The following is a 19,221-nucleotide window of genomic DNA, read 5'->3' as shown; positions in this document are numbered from 1 at the left end:
ACATAATTTCGGGAATAGTTTATTCCGAATCCCCCCCCCCCCGATCGATATCTTAAAATAATCCTTCCAGTGTCCAATGTCTTCATATTTGATTTCATATAGGTACTTAATAGTAACAATGACATTAGTAATTCGTGTTTCGGTCTCGCACTTATGGTTATGGTTGTCGATTTCGGCTGCTATGGTTTTCTACTCTCATATGTGCGTTGTTACATGCCAGTATGCTTTGCATCGGTCATATTAAACACACTCATAATATTATATTATCATATTTAATTATTTAATTAATTATTTAATTAATTAATTAATTGATTATAACTATTTATTTACGATATCTATCTATCGCGGGAGGGAGGGAGGGAGGGAGGCGCAGTGAGCGAGCGAGCGACCGATCGCGCCGTACCTATCGCAATCCATTGTTAGGTAAGTAATTATTCGAATTGAACATTCTATTCTCATGTCGTGCTTCTTTATTTACCATCGTGCACAATACCATGCACCATCGTCGCCTGCTGCTCCTTCGTGAACACTGCGGACTGCATCGAGCACCGCGGGGCCGCCGCCGTCGTCTTCGCCCGATACGAGTAATGTTTGTATGCCGCGATCGTCTTGTGCTAACTCCGGCCGACTCGGGGGCGGATCGCGACGCCCGTGGGGGCGCCAGGGGCCCGCGGCCGATCGCAACCGCGAGGAGGTATATCGACGCGCCGGACGAAGGCTCGATCGTTGGAATCTGATAATTCTTAACGAATCTACGGCCATTTTCCCGACACGTTATGTGCGCGCGCGGACACAATTCCAATTTGAAACGCATCCCGCGAGCCCGAGGACAGACTCGCGACCATTCGCCCGCTTTGAAACGACAGACAGATCGGTGGGCGGCGCGACCGCCCGCCCCTGAGCCCCCTCGCTAGGGCGGCGGCCGCGAAAAATTGAAAAATATCGAGAGATCGAAGCAAAAATGCCGGTGCAATTCGTGACTAAAATCGCCGATCTAGACGGACATCATCTCTGAGAGCGGCGTTCGCACATCGGTACTGCGGCACCCGTCTCGCTCTCGCCGTATACAATCCGCGAGCCGTTCGAGTCGTTTCACTCTAGCGCATCGTACAGATAGATAGCAAGCAAGCAAGCAGAATATACGCCGCGATACAATATAATTTAATATTATATTTCATTCTATTATTCAATCAATCGAATAACGCAAAGATGGCAGATACAGCAGCACCCGTCACCGCTTCGCCGGTGCCCTCTACCCCTGCGAAGAAATCGGCAGCAGGCAAAGCCGCGAAGAAGCCCAAGGTCAAGCCGACGCATCCCAAGACCTCTGAGATGGTCAACAGCGCCATCAAAGAGCTGAAAGAGCGCGCCGGATCCTCCCTGCAGGCGATAAAAAAATACATCTCGGCCAACTACAAGGTGGACGCCGACAAGCTGGCGCCCTTCATCAAGAAATACCTGAAGGGTGCCGTCGAATCCGGCGCCCTAGTGCAGACCAAGGGCAAGGGGGCCTCCGGTTCGTTCAAACTGGAAGCCGGCAAGGCCAAATCGGCGGGCGGCTCCACCTCCGGTAAGAAGCCCGCCGCGAAGAAATCGCGCCCCGCCTCATCCAAGGAGAAGAAGGGCGCCGCAGCCGGCGGAGGCAAGTCTTCGGCGGCAGCCGCAAAGAAGAAGCCCGCGACCGCCATGAGAAAGTCGTCGGCCCCTCTTGAAACCGCGGCCAGATCGGCCGCAGCCGCCAAGAAAGCTGCCTCTCCCAAGAAGGCCGCCCCCGCCGCCAAGAAGGCCGCCAAGCCCAAGACGCCGACCAAGGCGAAAAAGTCCGCCAAGCCGCCCACGAAGAAGCCGAAGGCGCCAAAGCCCAAGAAGGCCGCTGCGAAGAAGCCCGCCGCGAAGAAAGCCGCTGCGAAGAAGTAAGACGCCGTGATCGAATCTAATCTAATCATCACGATGACGATGATGCGACGACGGCAGCCCGGGAAGGGGGGGTATCTCGGGTGGATGACGACGACGACGACAATAGACGAGATGAATGAGGATAGAGATGGAGATGAATAATACGCGTTCGCTCGCATTTTATTGAAACAAAAGCCCTTTTCAGGGCTACCAACACAATTCAGGTGTCGAATGATATCGAGCACGTATCAATACGCAAATTGCACTCACTCACCTACCTAGGTAAAATTTTAAATCAACACGAAATTCAAAATAAAATTTTGGTGGTTTGGTTGGTTGATTTTGAGTTAGGTTAGGTTTGATTTAATTAGGTTAGGTTTGTTCGGTTAGGTTAGGTTTGATTTGGTTAGGTTAGGTTTGTTCGGTTAGGTTAGGTTTGATTTGGTTAGGTTAGGTTTGTTCGGTTAGGTTGGGTTTGATTTGGTTAGGTTAGGTTAGGTTTGTTCGGTTAGGTTAGGTTTGATTTGGTTAGGTTAGGTTTGTTCGGTTAGGTTGGGTTTGATTTGATTAGGTTAGGTTTGTTCGGTTAGGCTAGGTTTGATTTGATTAGGTTAGGTTTGTTCGGTTAGGTTAGGTTTGATTTGATTAGGTTAGGTTTGTTCGGTTAGGTTAGGTTTGTTAACCGACTGACCCGACGTTGGCTTAATTGTGTTAAATGCCCCGATCAGTCTTTGAACGTTTTGTGTTTTCTGTCTACTTTTTTCATATATAAAATCGTTTTTTCAATTAATATTTGATAATAAAGAAATCCCGAATCCCGAGAAAAGATCGGAATTTCCCGAAATTTTTAAAATTCCATTATTCGTTCAAATATGAAATTAATTATGTTCAGACTTCAGATAATGTAGTTGTGACTAGAGTTGGGTTTCGGGAATTACCCGACGGGAATTTTAAAAATTTCGGGAAATTCCGATCTTTTCTCGGGATTCGGGATTTCTTTATTATCAAATATTAATTGAAAAAACGATTTTATATATGAAAAAAGTAGACAGAAAACACAAAACGTTCAAAGACTGATCGGGGCATTTAACACAATTAAGCCAACGTCGGGTCAGTCGGTTAACAAACCTAACCTAACCGAACAAACCTAACCTAATCAAATCAAACCTAACCTAACCGAACAAACCTAACCTAATCAAATCAAACCTAGCCTAACCGAACAAACCTAACCTAATCAAATCAAACCCAACCTAACCGAACAAACCTAACCTAATCAAATCAAACCTAGCCTAACCGAACAAACCTAACCTAATCAAATCAAACCCAACCTAACCGAACAAACCTAACCTAACCAAATCAAACCTAACCTAACCGAACAAACCTAACCTAACCTAATCAAATCAAACCTAACCTAATCAAATCAAACCCAACCTAACCGAACAAACCTAACCTAACCAAATCAAACCTAACCTAACCGAACAAACCTAACCTAACCTAACCAAATCAAACCCAACCTAACCGAACAAACCTAACCTAACCAAATCAAACCCAACATAACCGAACAAACCTAACCTAACCAAATCAAACCTAACCTAACCGAATAAACCTAACCTAATCAAATCAAATCAAACCCAACCTAACCGAACAAACCTAACCTAACCTAACCAAATCAAACCTAACCTAACCGAATAAACCTAACCTAATCAAATCAAATCAAACCCAACCTAACCGAACAAACCTAACCTAACCAAATCAAACCTAGCCTAACCGAACAAACCTAACCTAACCAAATCAAACCTAACCTAATCAAATCAAATCAAATCAAACCTAACCTAACGTAATCAAATCAAACCTAACCTAACCGAACAACAGCTGCATGCATTATTACTGCGATACTATACGAATGCAAACGGATCGAACGAAATAGACATGGTGGCCCTGAAAAGGGCCGTTTGTATGTGAGTAGATAGATATATTCACATAATAATAGTTAAGCGGGCGTAGCATAAAAACCAACCCACTCATCCATCATTATGCGTAGTCAGTCTGTATTGTATCTAGACGAGACGATACGATGAAAGGCATTATATTGGCCAGCTTAGCCGCCGAAACCGTACAGGGTGCGACCCTGTCTCTTCAGGGCGTACACGACGTCCATGGCGGTGACGGTCTTCCTCTTCGCGTGCTCCGTGTAGGTGACGGCGTCCCTGATGACGTTCTCGAGGAACACCTTCAGGACTCCTCGGGTCTCTTCGTAAATCAAGCCAGATATGCGCTTGACTCCGCCGCGACGAGCCAGACGACGGATCGCAGGCTTCGTGATGCCCTGGATGTTATCGCGAAGAACCTTCCTGTGACGCTTGGCGCCCCCTTTTCCCAATCCCTTTCCTCCTTTACCGCGACCGGTCATCTTGTATGAGTGTCAAAAAGTGGATGATGTCAAAAATCGAAACGATGCGATGCGCTCACTGCGGCCGCTAGACGAATTATAAAATTTTGCTCCCTGCGACGTCTCTTTTATAGACGCTCGTCTCGCGCGTATGCGACGTCTCGCTCGCTTCCTTGCGAAATCAAGGCGCGGGCGAGTGCGTCTCGCTCTGGCGCGTCGCGGCGCAACCACGCCCAGCGCTGCGCATTTCGCGCAAAGCGAGTGCGCAATAAAGATAACGGCTATAATTAATAATTGCGGAATAGAATAAAAAGAGATATTTTCAAAAAAAATTAACTTTCAGGCAATATTTCGACCTCAAAACGATACGCCGACAAAAATGATCACCCCCACTGTTCAGCCGAAGGCGACCGCATCGACCAATCGCAGCGAGCGGATCTCTCTATATAGTCACCCCGTCTGCGGGATCGCGTGCACACTTCTCGTTGAACGCTCGTTTCAGAACCTACTACTTTGAAGAAGAAGACATGGCTCGTACCAAGCAGACTGCCCGAAAATCCACCGGTGGAAAAGCTCCCCGCAAACAGCTCGCCACGAAGGCCGCGAGGAAAAGCGCGCCGGCCACAGGGGGCGTGAAGAAGCCCCATCGTTACAGGCCCGGTACGGTCGCTCTCCGTGAGATCCGCCGTTATCAGAAGAGCACTGAGCTCCTCATCCGCAAGCTGCCCTTCCAGCGACTGGTGCGCGAGATCGCTCAAGATTTCAAGACCGATCTGCGCTTCCAGAGCTCGGCCGTCATGGCGCTGCAGGAGGCCAGCGAGGCGTACCTCGTCGGTCTATTCGAGGACACGAACCTTTGCGCCATCCACGCCAAACGCGTCACCATCATGCCCAAAGATATCCAGCTGGCGAGACGAATCCGCGGCGAACGCGCTTAAGAATTAAAAAAAAAAAAATAATATTTATCATACCTATCGCAAAAGGCCCTTTTCAGGGCCGCAAATTTTTTGACATTCGAATGTTTACGCAACCGTGAGCGAGCGATCGGCCGTTATGTGCCTATAATAATATATTTATATATACCTATTTATCCAAGTATAATATATTATTATCATCCTGCGTGTTCCACTATTTTTGGATAAAAATAGGTTTGTTAGTAATATTGCGTTTGTTGTATGTAATTGATCAATTAAGCAGTTGATTAGATAAAATATACTCACCATCTAATAATAACGCAACGCTGCGTACGTAGTGCGTTGTGTGTGAGGCGAGATTCATTAAATAATATCTACCCACATAATATTAATTAAACAGCCTCCTTATATTACCTATTATTTTAGAAAACGCACCAATCTCTTATCAAAACGCGTTTTCTATCCGTCAGTCCACCACCATCCATACCTTGTCATATTATCTCGCCGTCCATCTACCACAATTAATTAATTAATTAATTAATTATAATAATGTCGCTAAACACGTTATATAGATATAATCAATAGATGCTCCTCACCTATATAAATACATATATCACAATCATTATCCTACAAAACTATTTAAAACTGAAACCGCCACACCATACGAGTAGTTTAAACAAACAAGAGATCGACACATCGCATCTCTATCTCCTCATTAATTACTACGAAATTATATACCTACCTACCTACTTACTTATTTTAGATGTATTTTCAAATTTTGAATTTCCAGAACATTTATTGTAATATGGACAGTTCTCTCTGTGCGCATTCATTGCTAATTAATACCTATAATAATAACAATTTGAATACTACCTACTTTCGATGAATAATTATTTCAATCAATTTTATAAGCAACAATAACGAGCTCGACACGTTCGCTACCAGTCGGATTTGAATAAAAATGGCGGCCCTGAAAAGGGCCTTTTGTACGACGATAGATGGATTATTGCATGTAATCATAGAAGATACGATTTTTTTTTTTTTATTTATTTTTTTTTACGCCTTCTTCTCAGTCTTCTTGGGCAAGAGCACCGCCTGGATGTTGGGCAGCACTCCTCCCTGGGCGATGGTGACACCGGAGAGCAGCTTGTTCAGCTCCTCGTCGTTGCGGATGGCGAGCTGCAAATGACGAGGGATGATCCTGGTCTTCTTGTTGTCGCGGGCCGCGTTTCCCGCCAACTCGAGTACTTCGGCGGCGAGGTATTCCATGACGGCGGCCAGGTACACCGGCGCACCAGCGCCCACCCTCTCGGCGTAGTTTCCCTTGCGCAGGAGTCTGTGTATGCGACCGACGGGGAACTGGAGTCCGGCGCGATTCGAACGAGACTTTGCCTTTCCCTTGACTTTACCGCCTTTTCCGCGACCAGACATGGCGAGATGTGGTAGTGTTGAAAATTAACTGTGCGAAAGATGCGCGTCGATCTGAATCGACGGACGGTCCTTTGAAGAAAGCTCACTCAGGGATATCCAAAGCTCTATTTTGTGATGGCGTGCGGTGCGCCCGTAGCGGGAGACGTGCGCCGCATCACGCGACCCGCAAAGCCGCGCGCCGTTCGCTCTACACAGCGATGGCAAGCGGTAAAAAAAAAAAATTTCGGCAGATTCTCACTCGAGCCACCGCCGCCGATTGACACCGCACCTACCTAATCTATCTATATATCCGTATTGTATCGTAATACCCATCGCCGATCATCATGCCGCCCAAGACTAGCGGAAAGGCCGCCAAGAAATCCGGCAAAGCCCAGAAGAACATCTCCAAGGGAGACAAGAAGAAGACAAAGAGGAGGAGGAAGGAGAGTTACGCAATCTACATCTACAAGGTGCTCAAGCAGGTGCACCCCGACACCGGAATCTCCAGTAAGGCGATGAGCATCATGAACAGCTTCGTCAACGACATCTTCGAGAGGATCGCCGCCGAAGCGTCGCGCCTCGCCCACTACAACAAGCGCTCCACCATCACCAGCAGGGAGATCCAGACCGCCGTCAGGCTCCTTCTGCCCGGAGAGCTCGCCAAGCACGCCGTCAGCGAAGGAACAAAGGCAGTCACCAAATACACCAGCTCCAAGTGAAGTCCATGAAAATGAAGAAAGAAGAAAAAAAACCAGCAAAGGCCCTTTTAAGGGCCGCCAATATTTTCAAATCGAATTGATCGAATCGCATGTTTCGCTAGTCTCATTATCGCTATTAATATTATGCCAAGCAGGAAAAATAAATAAATCGACTGACTGCCTACCTATTGTAATAATAATAATACGAATATTTGTTACAATAATTATCTTGTATCTGCGCTTATAATTATATCATTATCCAACACCATATTATAAACTAGACTAGATAACTAACTAAGCCCGCCACGAAGGATGATTTGATAGGAAAATAATAAGAATCAATCTATCTGTGAATATTATTTTATTATTATTAAGTACAACAGTACCCACCTAAGTAAGTCAGTAAGTAGAACAATAAGTCATCATTATACTATTGATAATATTATCCATACATCTTAGGTGAATGCATGCGTGCGTGCATCTGAAAAAGAAAATATCACATTAGATTTAGGTACATAATATTACACATCTGTTTGTTATCTCGATTATCGTCTGTGCGTGGAGGATTTTCATCGATCCTTCAACGGATGGACCTGCGATACATAAATAATGCGAATCGGATAATTTTGCATTGTACGATAGATTTTTTGGTACGTACGTACGTACGTACATGACACATAATTTCGGGAATAGTTTATTCCGAATCCCCCCCCCCCCGATCGATATCTTAAAATAATCCTTCCAGTGTCCAATGTCTTCATATTTGATTTCATATAGGTACTTAATAGTAACAATGACATTAGTAATTCGTGTTTCGGTCTCGCACTTATGGTTATGGTTGTCGATTTCGGCTGCTATGGTTTTCTACTCTCATATGTGCGTTGTTACATGCCAGTATGCTTTGCATCGGTCATATTAAACACACTCATAATATTATATTATCATATTTAATTATTTAATTAATTATTTAATTAATTAATTAATTGATTATAACTATTTATTTACGATATCTATCTATCGCGGGAGGGAGGGAGGGAGGGAGGCGCAGTGAGCGAGCGAGCGACCGATCGCGCCGTACCTATCGCAATCCATTGTTAGGTAAGTAATTATTCGAATTGAACATTCTATTCTCATGTCGTGCTTCTTTATTTACCATCGTGCACAATACCATGCACCATCGTCGCCTGCTGCTCCTTCGTGAACACTGCGGACTGCATCGAGCACCGCGGGGCCGCCGCCGTCGTCTTCGCCCGATACGAGTAATGTTTGTATGCCGCGATCGTCTTGTGCTAACTCCGGCCGACTCGGGGGCGGATCGCGACGCCCGTGGGGGCGCCAGGGGCCCGCGGCCGATCGCAACCGCGAGGAGGTATATCGACGCGCCGGACGAAGGCTCGATCGTTGGAATCTGATAATTCTTAACGAATCTACGGCCATTTTCCCGACACGTTATGTGCGCGCGCGGACACAATTCCAATTTGAAACGCATCCCGCGAGCCCGAGGACAGACTCGCGACCATTCGCCCGCTTTGAAACGACAGACAGATCGGTGGGCGGCGCGACCGCCCGCCCCTGAGCCCCCTCGCTAGGGCGGCGGCCGCGAAAAATTGAAAAATATCGAGAGATCGAAGCAAAAATGCCGGTGCAATTCGTGACTAAAATCGCCGATCTAGACGGACATCATCTCTGAGAGCGGCGTTCGCACATCGGTACTGCGGCACCCGTCTCGCTCTCGCCGTATACAATCCGCGAGCCGTTCGAGTCGTTTCACTCTAGCGCATCGTACAGATAGATAGCAAGCAAGCAAGCAGAATATACGCCGCGATACAATATAATTTAATATTATATTTCATTCTATTATTCAATCAATCGAATAACGCAAAGATGGCAGATACAGCAGCACCCGTCACCGCTTCGCCGGTGCCCTCTACCCCTGCGAAGAAATCGGCAGCAGGCAAAGCCGCGAAGAAGCCCAAGGTCAAGCCGACGCATCCCAAGACCTCTGAGATGGTCAACAGCGCCATCAAAGAGCTGAAAGAGCGCGCCGGATCCTCCCTGCAGGCGATAAAAAAATACATCTCGGCCAACTACAAGGTGGACGCCGACAAGCTGGCGCCCTTCATCAAGAAATACCTGAAGGGTGCCGTCGAATCCGGCGCCCTAGTGCAGACCAAGGGCAAGGGGGCCTCCGGTTCGTTCAAACTGGAAGCCGGCAAGGCCAAATCGGCGGGCGGCTCCACCTCCGGTAAGAAGCCCGCCGCGAAGAAATCGCGCCCCGCCTCATCCAAGGAGAAGAAGGGCGCCGCAGCCGGCGGAGGCAAGTCTTCGGCGGCAGCCGCAAAGAAGAAGCCCGCGACCGCCATGAGAAAGTCGTCGGCCCCTCTTGAAACCGCGGCCAGATCGGCCGCAGCCGCCAAGAAAGCTGCCTCTCCCAAGAAGGCCGCCCCCGCCGCCAAGAAGGCCGCCAAGCCCAAGACGCCGACCAAGGCGAAAAAGTCCGCCAAGCCGCCCACGAAGAAGCCGAAGGCGCCAAAGCCCAAGAAGGCCGCTGCGAAGAAGCCCGCCGCGAAGAAAGCCGCTGCGAAGAAGTAAGACGCCGTGATCGAATCTAATCTAATCATCACGATGACGATGATGCGACGACGGCAGCCCGGGAAGGGGGGGTATCTCGGGTGGATGACGACGACGACGACAATAGACGAGATGAATGAGGATAGAGATGGAGATGAATAATACGCGTTCGCTCGCATTTTATTGAAACAAAAGCCCTTTTCAGGGCTACCAACACAATTCAGGTGTCGAATGATATCGAGCACGTATCAATACGCAAATTGCACTCACTCACCTACCTAGGTAAAATTTTAAATCAACACGAAATTCAAAATAAAATTTTGGTGGTTTGGTTGGTTGATTTTGAGTTAGGTTAGGTTTGATTTAATTAGGTTAGGTTTGTTCGGTTAGGTTAGGTTTGATTTGGTTAGGTTAGGTTTGTTCGGTTAGGTTAGGTTTGATTTGGTTAGGTTAGGTTTGTTCGGTTAGGTTGGGTTTGATTTGGTTAGGTTAGGTTAGGTTTGTTCGGTTAGGTTAGGTTTGATTTGGTTAGGTTAGGTTTGTTCGGTTAGGTTGGGTTTGATTTGATTAGGTTAGGTTTGTTCGGTTAGGCTAGGTTTGATTTGATTAGGTTAGGTTTGTTCGGTTAGGTTAGGTTTGATTTGATTAGGTTAGGTTTGTTCGGTTAGGTTAGGTTTGTTAACCGACTGACCCGACGTTGGCTTAATTGTGTTAAATGCCCCGATCAGTCTTTGAACGTTTTGTGTTTTCTGTCTACTTTTTTCATATATAAAATCGTTTTTTCAATTAATATTTGATAATAAAGAAATCCCGAATCCCGAGAAAAGATCGGAATTTCCCGAAATTTTTAAAATTCCATTATTCGTTCAAATATGAAATTAATTATGTTCAGACTTCAGATAATGTAGTTGTGACTAGAGTTGGGTTTCGGGAATTACCCGACGGGAATTTTAAAAATTTCGGGAAATTCCGATCTTTTCTCGGGATTCGGGATTTCTTTATTATCAAATATTAATTGAAAAAACGATTTTATATATGAAAAAAGTAGACAGAAAACACAAAACGTTCAAAGACTGATCGGGGCATTTAACACAATTAAGCCAACGTCGGGTCAGTCGGTTAACAAACCTAACCTAACCGAACAAACCTAACCTAATCAAATCAAACCTAACCTAACCGAACAAACCTAACCTAATCAAATCAAACCTAGCCTAACCGAACAAACCTAACCTAATCAAATCAAACCCAACCTAACCGAACAAACCTAACCTAATCAAATCAAACCTAGCCTAACCGAACAAACCTAACCTAATCAAATCAAACCCAACCTAACCGAACAAACCTAACCTAACCAAATCAAACCTAACCTAACCGAACAAACCTAACCTAACCTAATCAAATCAAACCTAACCTAATCAAATCAAACCCAACCTAACCGAACAAACCTAACCTAACCAAATCAAACCTAACCTAACCGAACAAACCTAACCTAACCTAACCAAATCAAACCCAACCTAACCGAACAAACCTAACCTAACCAAATCAAACCCAACATAACCGAACAAACCTAACCTAACCAAATCAAACCTAACCTAACCGAATAAACCTAACCTAATCAAATCAAATCAAACCCAACCTAACCGAACAAACCTAACCTAACCTAACCAAATCAAACCTAACCTAACCGAATAAACCTAACCTAATCAAATCAAATCAAACCCAACCTAACCGAACAAACCTAACCTAACCAAATCAAACCTAGCCTAACCGAACAAACCTAACCTAACCAAATCAAACCTAACCTAATCAAATCAAATCAAATCAAACCTAACCTAACGTAATCAAATCAAACCTAACCTAACCGAACAACAGCTGCATGCATTATTACTGCGATACTATACGAATGCAAACGGATCGAACGAAATAGACATGGTGGCCCTGAAAAGGGCCGTTTGTATGTGAGTAGATAGATATATTCACATAATAATAGTTAAGCGGGCGTAGCATAAAAACCAACCCACTCATCCATCATTATGCGTAGTCAGTCTGTATTGTATCTAGACGAGACGATACGATGAAAGGCATTATATTGGCCAGCTTAGCCGCCGAAACCGTACAGGGTGCGACCCTGTCTCTTCAGGGCGTACACGACGTCCATGGCGGTGACGGTCTTCCTCTTCGCGTGCTCCGTGTAGGTGACGGCGTCCCTGATGACGTTCTCGAGGAACACCTTCAGGACTCCTCGGGTCTCTTCGTAAATCAAGCCAGATATGCGCTTGACTCCGCCGCGACGAGCCAGACGACGGATCGCAGGCTTCGTGATGCCCTGGATGTTATCGCGAAGAACCTTCCTGTGACGCTTGGCGCCCCCTTTTCCCAATCCCTTTCCTCCTTTACCGCGACCGGTCATCTTGTATGAGTGTCAAAAAGTGGATGATGTCAAAAATCGAAACGATGCGATGCGCTCACTGCGGCCGCTAGACGAATTATAAAATTTTGCTCCCTGCGACGTCTCTTTTATAGACGCTCGTCTCGCGCGTATGCGACGTCTCGCTCGCTTCCTTGCGAAATCAAGGCGCGGGCGAGTGCGTCTCGCTCTGGCGCGTCGCGGCGCAACCACGCCCAGCGCTGCGCATTTCGCGCAAAGCGAGTGCGCAATAAAGATAACGGCTATAATTAATAATTGCGGAATAGAATAAAAAGAGATATTTTCAAAAAAAATTAACTTTCAGGCAATATTTCGACCTCAAAACGATACGCCGACAAAAATGATCACCCCCACTGTTCAGCCGAAGGCGACCGCATCGACCAATCGCAGCGAGCGGATCTCTCTATATAGTCACCCCGTCTGCGGGATCGCGTGCACACTTCTCGTTGAACGCTCGTTTCAGAACCTACTACTTTGAAGAAGAAGACATGGCTCGTACCAAGCAGACTGCCCGAAAATCCACCGGTGGAAAAGCTCCCCGCAAACAGCTCGCCACGAAGGCCGCGAGGAAAAGCGCGCCGGCCACAGGGGGCGTGAAGAAGCCCCATCGTTACAGGCCCGGTACGGTCGCTCTCCGTGAGATCCGCCGTTATCAGAAGAGCACTGAGCTCCTCATCCGCAAGCTGCCCTTCCAGCGACTGGTGCGCGAGATCGCTCAAGATTTCAAGACCGATCTGCGCTTCCAGAGCTCGGCCGTCATGGCGCTGCAGGAGGCCAGCGAGGCGTACCTCGTCGGTCTATTCGAGGACACGAACCTTTGCGCCATCCACGCCAAACGCGTCACCATCATGCCCAAAGATATCCAGCTGGCGAGACGAATCCGCGGCGAACGCGCTTAAGAATTAAAAAAAAAAAAATAATATTTATCATACCTATCGCAAAAGGCCCTTTTCAGGGCCGCAAATTTTTTGACATTCGAATGTTTACGCAACCGTGAGCGAGCGATCGGCCGTTATGTGCCTATAATAATATATTTATATATACCTATTTATCCAAGTATAATATATTATTATCATCCTGCGTGTTCCACTATTTTTGGATAAAAATAGGTTTGTTAGTAATATTGCGTTTGTTGTATGTAATTGATCAATTAAGCAGTTGATTAGATAAAATATACTCACCATCTAATAATAACGCAACGCTGCGTACGTAGTGCGTTGTGTGTGAGGCGAGATTCATTAAATAATATCTACCCACATAATATTAATTAAACAGCCTCCTTATATTACCTATTATTTTAGAAAACGCACCAATCTCTTATCAAAACGCGTTTTCTATCCGTCAGTCCACCACCATCCATACCTTGTCATATTATCTCGCCGTCCATCTACCACAATTAATTAATTAATTAATTAATTATAATAATGTCGCTAAACACGTTATATAGATATAATCAATAGATGCTCCTCACCTATATAAATACATATATCACAATCATTATCCTACAAAACTATTTAAAACTGAAACCGCCACACCATACGAGTAGTTTAAACAAACAAGAGATCGACACATCGCATCTCTATCTCCTCATTAATTACTACGAAATTATATACCTACCTACCTACTTACTTATTTTAGATGTATTTTCAAATTTTGAATTTCCAGAACATTTATTGTAATATGGACAGTTCTCTCTGTGCGCATTCATTGCTAATTAATACCTATAATAATAACAATTTGAATACTACCTACTTTCGATGAATAATTATTTCAATCAATTTTATAAGCAACAATAACGAGCTCGACACGTTCGCTACCAGTCGGATTTGAATAAAAATGGCGGCCCTGAAAAGGGCCTTTTGTACGACGATAGATGGATTATTGCATGTAATCATAGAAGATACGATTTTTTTTTTTTTATTTATTTTTTTTTACGCCTTCTTCTCAGTCTTCTTGGGCAAGAGCACCGCCTGGATGTTGGGCAGCACTCCTCCCTGGGCGATGGTGACACCGGAGAGCAGCTTGTTCAGCTCCTCGTCGTTGCGGATGGCGAGCTGCAAATGACGAGGGATGATCCTGGTCTTCTTGTTGTCGCGGGCCGCGTTTCCCGCCAACTCGAGTACTTCGGCGGCGAGGTATTCCATGACGGCGGCCAGGTACACCGGCGCACCAGCGCCCACCCTCTCGGCGTAGTTTCCCTTGCGCAGGAGTCTGTGTATGCGACCGACGGGGAACTGGAGTCCGGCGCGATTCGAACGAGACTTTGCCTTTCCCTTGACTTTACCGCCTTTTCCGCGACCAGACATGGCGAGATGTGGTAGTGTTGAAAATTAACTGTGCGAAAGATGCGCGTCGATCTGAATCGACGGACGGTCCTTTGAAGAAAGCTCACTCAGGGATATCCAAAGCTCTATTTTGTGATGGCGTGCGGTGCGCCCGTAGCGGGAGACGTGCGCCGCATCACGCGACCCGCAAAGCCGCGCGCCGTTCGCTCTACACAGCGATGGCAAGCGGTAAAAAAAAAAAATTTCGGCAGATTCTCACTCGAGCCACCGCCGCCGATTGACACCGCACCTACCTAATCTATCTATATATCCGTATTGTATCGTAATACCCATCGCCGATCATCATGCCGCCCAAGACTAGCGGAAAGGCCGCCAAGAAATCCGGCAAAGCCCAGAAGAACATCTCCAAGGGAGACAAGAAGAAGACAAAGAGGAGGAGGAAGGAGAGTTACGCAATCTACATCTACAAGGTGCTCAAGCAGGTGCACCCCGACACCGGAATCTCCAGTAAGGCGATGAGCATCATGAACAGCTTCGTCAACGACATCTTCGAGAGGATCGCCGCCGAAGCGTCGCGCCTCGCCCACTACAACAAGCGCTCCACCATCACCAGCAGGGAGATCCAGACCGCCGTCAGGCTCCTTCTGCCCGGAGAGCTCGCCAAGCACGCCGTCAGCGAAGGAACAAAGGCAGTCACCAAATACACCAGCTCCAAGTGAAGTCCATGAAAATGAAGAAAGAAGAAAAAAAACCAGCAAAGGCCCTTTTAAGGGCCGCCAATATTTTCAAATCGAATTGATCGAATCGCATGTTTCGCTAGTCTCATTATCGCTATTAATATTATGCCAAGCAGGAAAAATAAATAAATCGACTGACTGCCTACCTATTGTAATAATAATAATACGAATATTTGTTACAATAATTATCTTGTATCTGCGCTTATAATTATATCATTATCCAACACCATATTATAAACTAGACTAGATAACTAACTAAGCCCGCCACGAAGGATGATTTGATAGGAAAATAATAAGAATCAATCTATCTGTGAATATTATTTTATTATTATTAAGTACAACAGTACCCACCTAAGTAAGTCAGTAAGTAGAACAATAAGTCATCATTATACTATTGATAATATTATCCATACATCTTAGGTGAATGCATGCGTGCGTGCATCTGAAAAAGAAAATATCACATTAGATTTAGGTACATAATATTACACATCTGTTTGTTATCTCGATTATCGTCTGTGCGTGGAGGATTTTCATCGATCCTTCAACGGATGGACCTGCGATACATAAATAATGCGAATCGGATAATTTTGCATTGTACGATAGATTTTTTGGTACGTACGTACGTACGTACATGACACATAATTTCGGGAATAGTTTATTCCGAATCCCCCCCCCCCCGATCGATATCTTAAAATAATCCTTCCAGTGTCCAATGTCTTCATATTTGATTTCATATAGGTACTTAATAGTAACAATGACATTAGTAATTCGTGTTTCGGTCTCGCACTTATGGTTATGGTTGTCGATTTCGGCTGCTATGGTTTTCTACTCTCATATGTGCGTTGTTACATGCCAGTATGCTTTGCATCGGTCATATTAAACACACTCATAATATTATATTATCATATTTAATTATTTAATTAATTATTTAATTAATTAATTAATTGATTATAACTATTTATTTACGATATCTATCTATCGCGGGAGGGAGGGAGGGAGGGAGGCGCAGTGAGCGAGCGAGCGACCGATCGCGCCGTACCTATCGCAATCCATTGTTAGGTAAGTAATTATTCGAATTGAACATTCTATTCTCATGTCGTGCTTCTTTATTTACCATCGTGCACAATACCATGCACCATCGTCGCCTGCTGCTCCTTCGTGAACACTGCGGACTGCATCGAGCACCGCGGGGCCGCCGCCGTCGTCTTCGCCCGATACGAGTAATGTTTGTATGCCGCGATCGTCTTGTGCTAACTCCGGCCGACTCGGGGGCGGATCGCGACGCCCGTGGGGGCGCCAGGGGCCCGCGGCCGATCGCAACCGCGAGGAGGTATATCGACGCGCCGGACGAAGGCTCGATCGTTGGAATCTGATAATTCTTAACGAATCTACGGCCATTTTCCCGACACGTTATGTGCGCGCGCGGACACAATTCCAATTTGAAACGCATCCCGCGAGCCCGAGGACAGACTCGCGACCATTCGCCCGCTTTGAAACGACAGACAGATCGGTGGGCGGCGCGACCGCCCGCCCCTGAGCCCCCTCGCTAGGGCGGCGGCCGCGAAAAATTGAAAAATATCGAGAGATCGAAGCAAAAATGCCGGTGCAATTCGTGACTAAAATCGCCGATCTAGACGGACATCATCTCTGAGAGCGGCGTTCGCACATCGGTACTGCGGCACCCGTCTCGCTCTCGCCGTATACAATCCGCGAGCCGTTCGAGTCGTTTCACTCTAGCGCATCGTACAGATAGATAGCAAGCAAGCAAGCAGAATATACGCCGCGATACAATATAATTTAATATTATATTTCATTCTATTATTCAATCAATCGAATAACGCAAAGATGGCAGATACAGCAGCACCCGTCACCGCTTCGCCGGTGCCCTCTACCCCTGCGAAGAAATCGGCAGCAGGCAAAGCCGCGAAGAAGCCCAAGGTCAAGCCGACGCATCCCAAGACCTCTGAGATGGTCAACAGCGCCATCAAAGAGCTGAAAGAGCGCGCCGGATCCTCCCTGCAGGCGATAAAAAAATACATCTCGGCCAACTACAAGGTGGACGCCGACAAGCTGGCGCCCTTCATCAAGAAATACCTGAAGGGTGCCGTCGAATCCGGCGCCCTAGTGCAGACCAAGGGCAAGGGGGCCTCCGGTTCGTTCAAACTGGAAGCCGGCAAGGCCAAATCGGCGGGCGGCTCCACCTCCGGTAAGAAGCCCGCCGCGAAGAAATCGCGCCCCGCCTCATCCAAGGAGAAGAAGGGCGCCGCAGCCGGCGGAGGCAAGTCTTCGGCGGCAGCCGCAAAGAAGAAGCCCGCGACCGCCATGAGAAAGTCGTCGGCCCCTCTTGAAACCGCGGCCAGATCGGCCGCAGCCGCCAAGAAAGCTGCCTCTCCCAAGAAGGCCGCCCCCGCCGCCAAGAAGGCCGCCAAGCCCAAGACGCCGACCAAGGCGAAAAAGTCCGCCAAGCCGCCCACGAAGAAGCCGAAGGCGCCAAAGCCCAAGAAGGCCGCTGCGAAGAAGCCCGCCGCGAAGAAAGCCGCTGCGAAGAAGTAAGACGCCGTGATCGAATCTAATCTAATCATCACGATGACGATGATGCGACGACGGCAGCCCGGGAAGGGGGGGTATCTCGGGTGGATGACGACGACGACGACAATAGACGAGATGAATGAGGATAGAGATGGAGATGAATAATACGCGTTCGCTCGCATTTTATTGAAACAAAAGCCCTTTTCAGGGCTACCAACACAATTCAGGTGTCGAATGATATCGAGCACGTATCAATACGCAAATTGCACTCACTCACCTACCTAGGTAAAATTTTAAATCAACACGAAATTCAAAATAAAATTTTGGTGGTTTGGTTGGTTGATTTTGAGTTAGGTTAGGTTTGATTTAATTAGGTTAGGTTTGTTCGGTTAGGTTAGGTTTGATTTGGTTAGGTTAGGTTTGTTCGGTTAGGTTAGGTTTGATTTGGTTAGGTTAGGTTTGTTCGGTTAGGTTGGGTTTGATTTGGTTAGGTTAGGTTAGGTTTGTTCGGTTAGGTTAGGTTTGATTTGGTTAGGTTAGGTTTGTTCGGTTAGGTTGGGTTTGATTTGATTAGGTTAGGTTTGTTCGGTTAGGCTAGGTTTGATTTGATTAGGTTAGGTTTGTTCGGTTAGGTTAGGTTTGATTTGATTAGGTTAGGTTTGTTCGGTTAGGTTAGGTTTGTTAACCGACTGACCCGACGTTGGCTTAATTGTGTTAAATGCCCCGATCAGTCTTTGAACGTTTTGTGTTTTCTGTCTACTTTTTTCATATATAAAATCGTTTTTTCAATTAATATTTGATAATAAAGAAATCCCGAATCCCGAGAAAAGATCGGAATTTCCCGAAATTTTTAAAATTCCCGTCGGGTAATTCCCGAAACCCAACTCTAGTCACAACTACATTATCTGAAGTCTGAACATAATTAATTTCATATTTGAACGAATAATGGAATTTTAAAAATTTCGGGAAATTCCGATCTTTTCTCGGGATTCGGGATTTCTTTATTATCAAATATTAATTGAAAAAACGATTTTATATATGAAAAAAGTAGACAGAAAACACAAAACGTTCAAAGACTGATCGGGGCATTTAACACAATTAAGCCAACGTCGGGTCAGTCGGTTAACAAACCTAACCTAACCGAACAAACCTAACCTAATCAAATCAAACCTAACCTAACCGAACAAACCTAACCTAATCAAATCAAACCTAGCCTAACCGAACAAACCTAACCTAATCAAATCAAACCCAACCTAACCGAACAAACCTAACCTAATCAAATCAAACCTAGCCTAACCGAACAAACCTAACCTAATCAAATCAAACCCAACCTAACCGAACAAACCTAACCTAACCAAATCAAA

The 19,221-nt window shown here is 46.0% G+C and overlaps 11 protein-coding genes across 11 annotated transcripts; 7 read left to right on the top strand and 4 right to left on the bottom strand.

Moving 5' to 3' along the window:
- The first annotated feature begins 761 nt into the window (after window positions 1–761).
- LOC147068771 (uncharacterized) lies at window positions 762–2,045 on the top strand. Its single transcript, XM_085951815.1, has one exon. It carries the CDS (start codon window positions 1,210–1,212, stop codon window positions 1,915–1,917), a length of 708 nt encoding a protein of 235 aa, XP_085807941.1. The 5' UTR covers window positions 762–1,209; the 3' UTR covers window positions 1,918–2,045.
- A 1,949-nt stretch (window positions 2,046–3,994) lies between these two features.
- On the bottom strand, window positions 3,995–4,306 carry LOC147068770 (histone H4). Its single transcript, XM_085951777.1, has one exon. It carries the CDS (start codon window positions 4,304–4,306, stop codon window positions 3,995–3,997), a length of 312 nt encoding a protein of 103 aa, XP_085807903.1.
- Window positions 4,307–4,812: 506 nt separating this feature from the next.
- LOC147068769 (histone H3) lies at window positions 4,813–5,811 on the top strand. The gene has a single exon (XM_085951776.1). The coding sequence runs from the start codon at window positions 4,813–4,815 to the stop codon at window positions 5,221–5,223; it is 411 nt and encodes a 136-aa protein (XP_085807902.1). The 3' UTR covers window positions 5,224–5,811.
- A 428-nt stretch (window positions 5,812–6,239) lies between these two features.
- LOC147068768 (histone H2A) lies at window positions 6,240–6,630 on the bottom strand. Its single transcript, XM_085951774.1, has one exon. The coding sequence runs from the start codon at window positions 6,628–6,630 to the stop codon at window positions 6,256–6,258; it is 375 nt and encodes a 124-aa protein (XP_085807900.1). The 3' UTR covers window positions 6,240–6,255.
- Window positions 6,631–6,953: 323 nt separating this feature from the next.
- LOC147068767 (histone H2B-like) lies at window positions 6,954–7,328 on the top strand. Its single transcript, XM_085951775.1, has one exon. The coding sequence runs from the start codon at window positions 6,954–6,956 to the stop codon at window positions 7,326–7,328; it is 375 nt and encodes a 124-aa protein (XP_085807901.1).
- Window positions 7,329–8,743: 1,415 nt separating this feature from the next.
- Window positions 8,744–10,027, top strand: LOC147068766 (uncharacterized). Its single transcript, XM_085951773.1, has one exon. It carries the CDS (start codon window positions 9,192–9,194, stop codon window positions 9,897–9,899), a length of 708 nt encoding a protein of 235 aa, XP_085807899.1. The 5' UTR covers window positions 8,744–9,191; the 3' UTR covers window positions 9,900–10,027.
- A 1,949-nt stretch (window positions 10,028–11,976) lies between these two features.
- On the bottom strand, window positions 11,977–12,288 carry LOC147068765 (histone H4). The gene has a single exon (XM_085951783.1). It carries the CDS (start codon window positions 12,286–12,288, stop codon window positions 11,977–11,979), a length of 312 nt encoding a protein of 103 aa, XP_085807909.1.
- Window positions 12,289–12,794: 506 nt separating this feature from the next.
- On the top strand, window positions 12,795–13,793 carry LOC147068764 (histone H3). The gene has a single exon (XM_085951782.1). It carries the CDS (start codon window positions 12,795–12,797, stop codon window positions 13,203–13,205), a length of 411 nt encoding a protein of 136 aa, XP_085807908.1. The 3' UTR covers window positions 13,206–13,793.
- Window positions 13,794–14,221: 428 nt separating this feature from the next.
- Window positions 14,222–14,612, bottom strand: LOC147068763 (histone H2A). The gene has a single exon (XM_085951780.1). The coding sequence runs from the start codon at window positions 14,610–14,612 to the stop codon at window positions 14,238–14,240; it is 375 nt and encodes a 124-aa protein (XP_085807906.1). The 3' UTR covers window positions 14,222–14,237.
- A 323-nt stretch (window positions 14,613–14,935) lies between these two features.
- LOC147068762 (histone H2B-like) lies at window positions 14,936–15,310 on the top strand. The gene has a single exon (XM_085951781.1). The coding sequence runs from the start codon at window positions 14,936–14,938 to the stop codon at window positions 15,308–15,310; it is 375 nt and encodes a 124-aa protein (XP_085807907.1).
- Window positions 15,311–16,725: 1,415 nt separating this feature from the next.
- LOC147068761 (uncharacterized) lies at window positions 16,726–18,009 on the top strand. Its single transcript, XM_085951779.1, has one exon. It carries the CDS (start codon window positions 17,174–17,176, stop codon window positions 17,879–17,881), a length of 708 nt encoding a protein of 235 aa, XP_085807905.1. The 5' UTR covers window positions 16,726–17,173; the 3' UTR covers window positions 17,882–18,009.
- The last annotated feature ends 1,212 nt before the right edge of the window (window positions 18,010–19,221 follow it).

The sequence above is a fragment of the Rhyacophila brunnea genome, unplaced genomic scaffold, assembly GCF_057557595.1.
Source record: "Rhyacophila brunnea isolate RB1 unplaced genomic scaffold, BYU_Rbru_1.0 scaffold_252, whole genome shotgun sequence".
NCBI classification, from domain to species: Eukaryota; Metazoa; Arthropoda; class Insecta; order Trichoptera; family Rhyacophilidae; genus Rhyacophila; species Rhyacophila brunnea.
The sequence above is the reverse complement of the archived record's forward strand: the minus strand, read 5'-3'. Positions and strand labels throughout refer to the sequence as shown.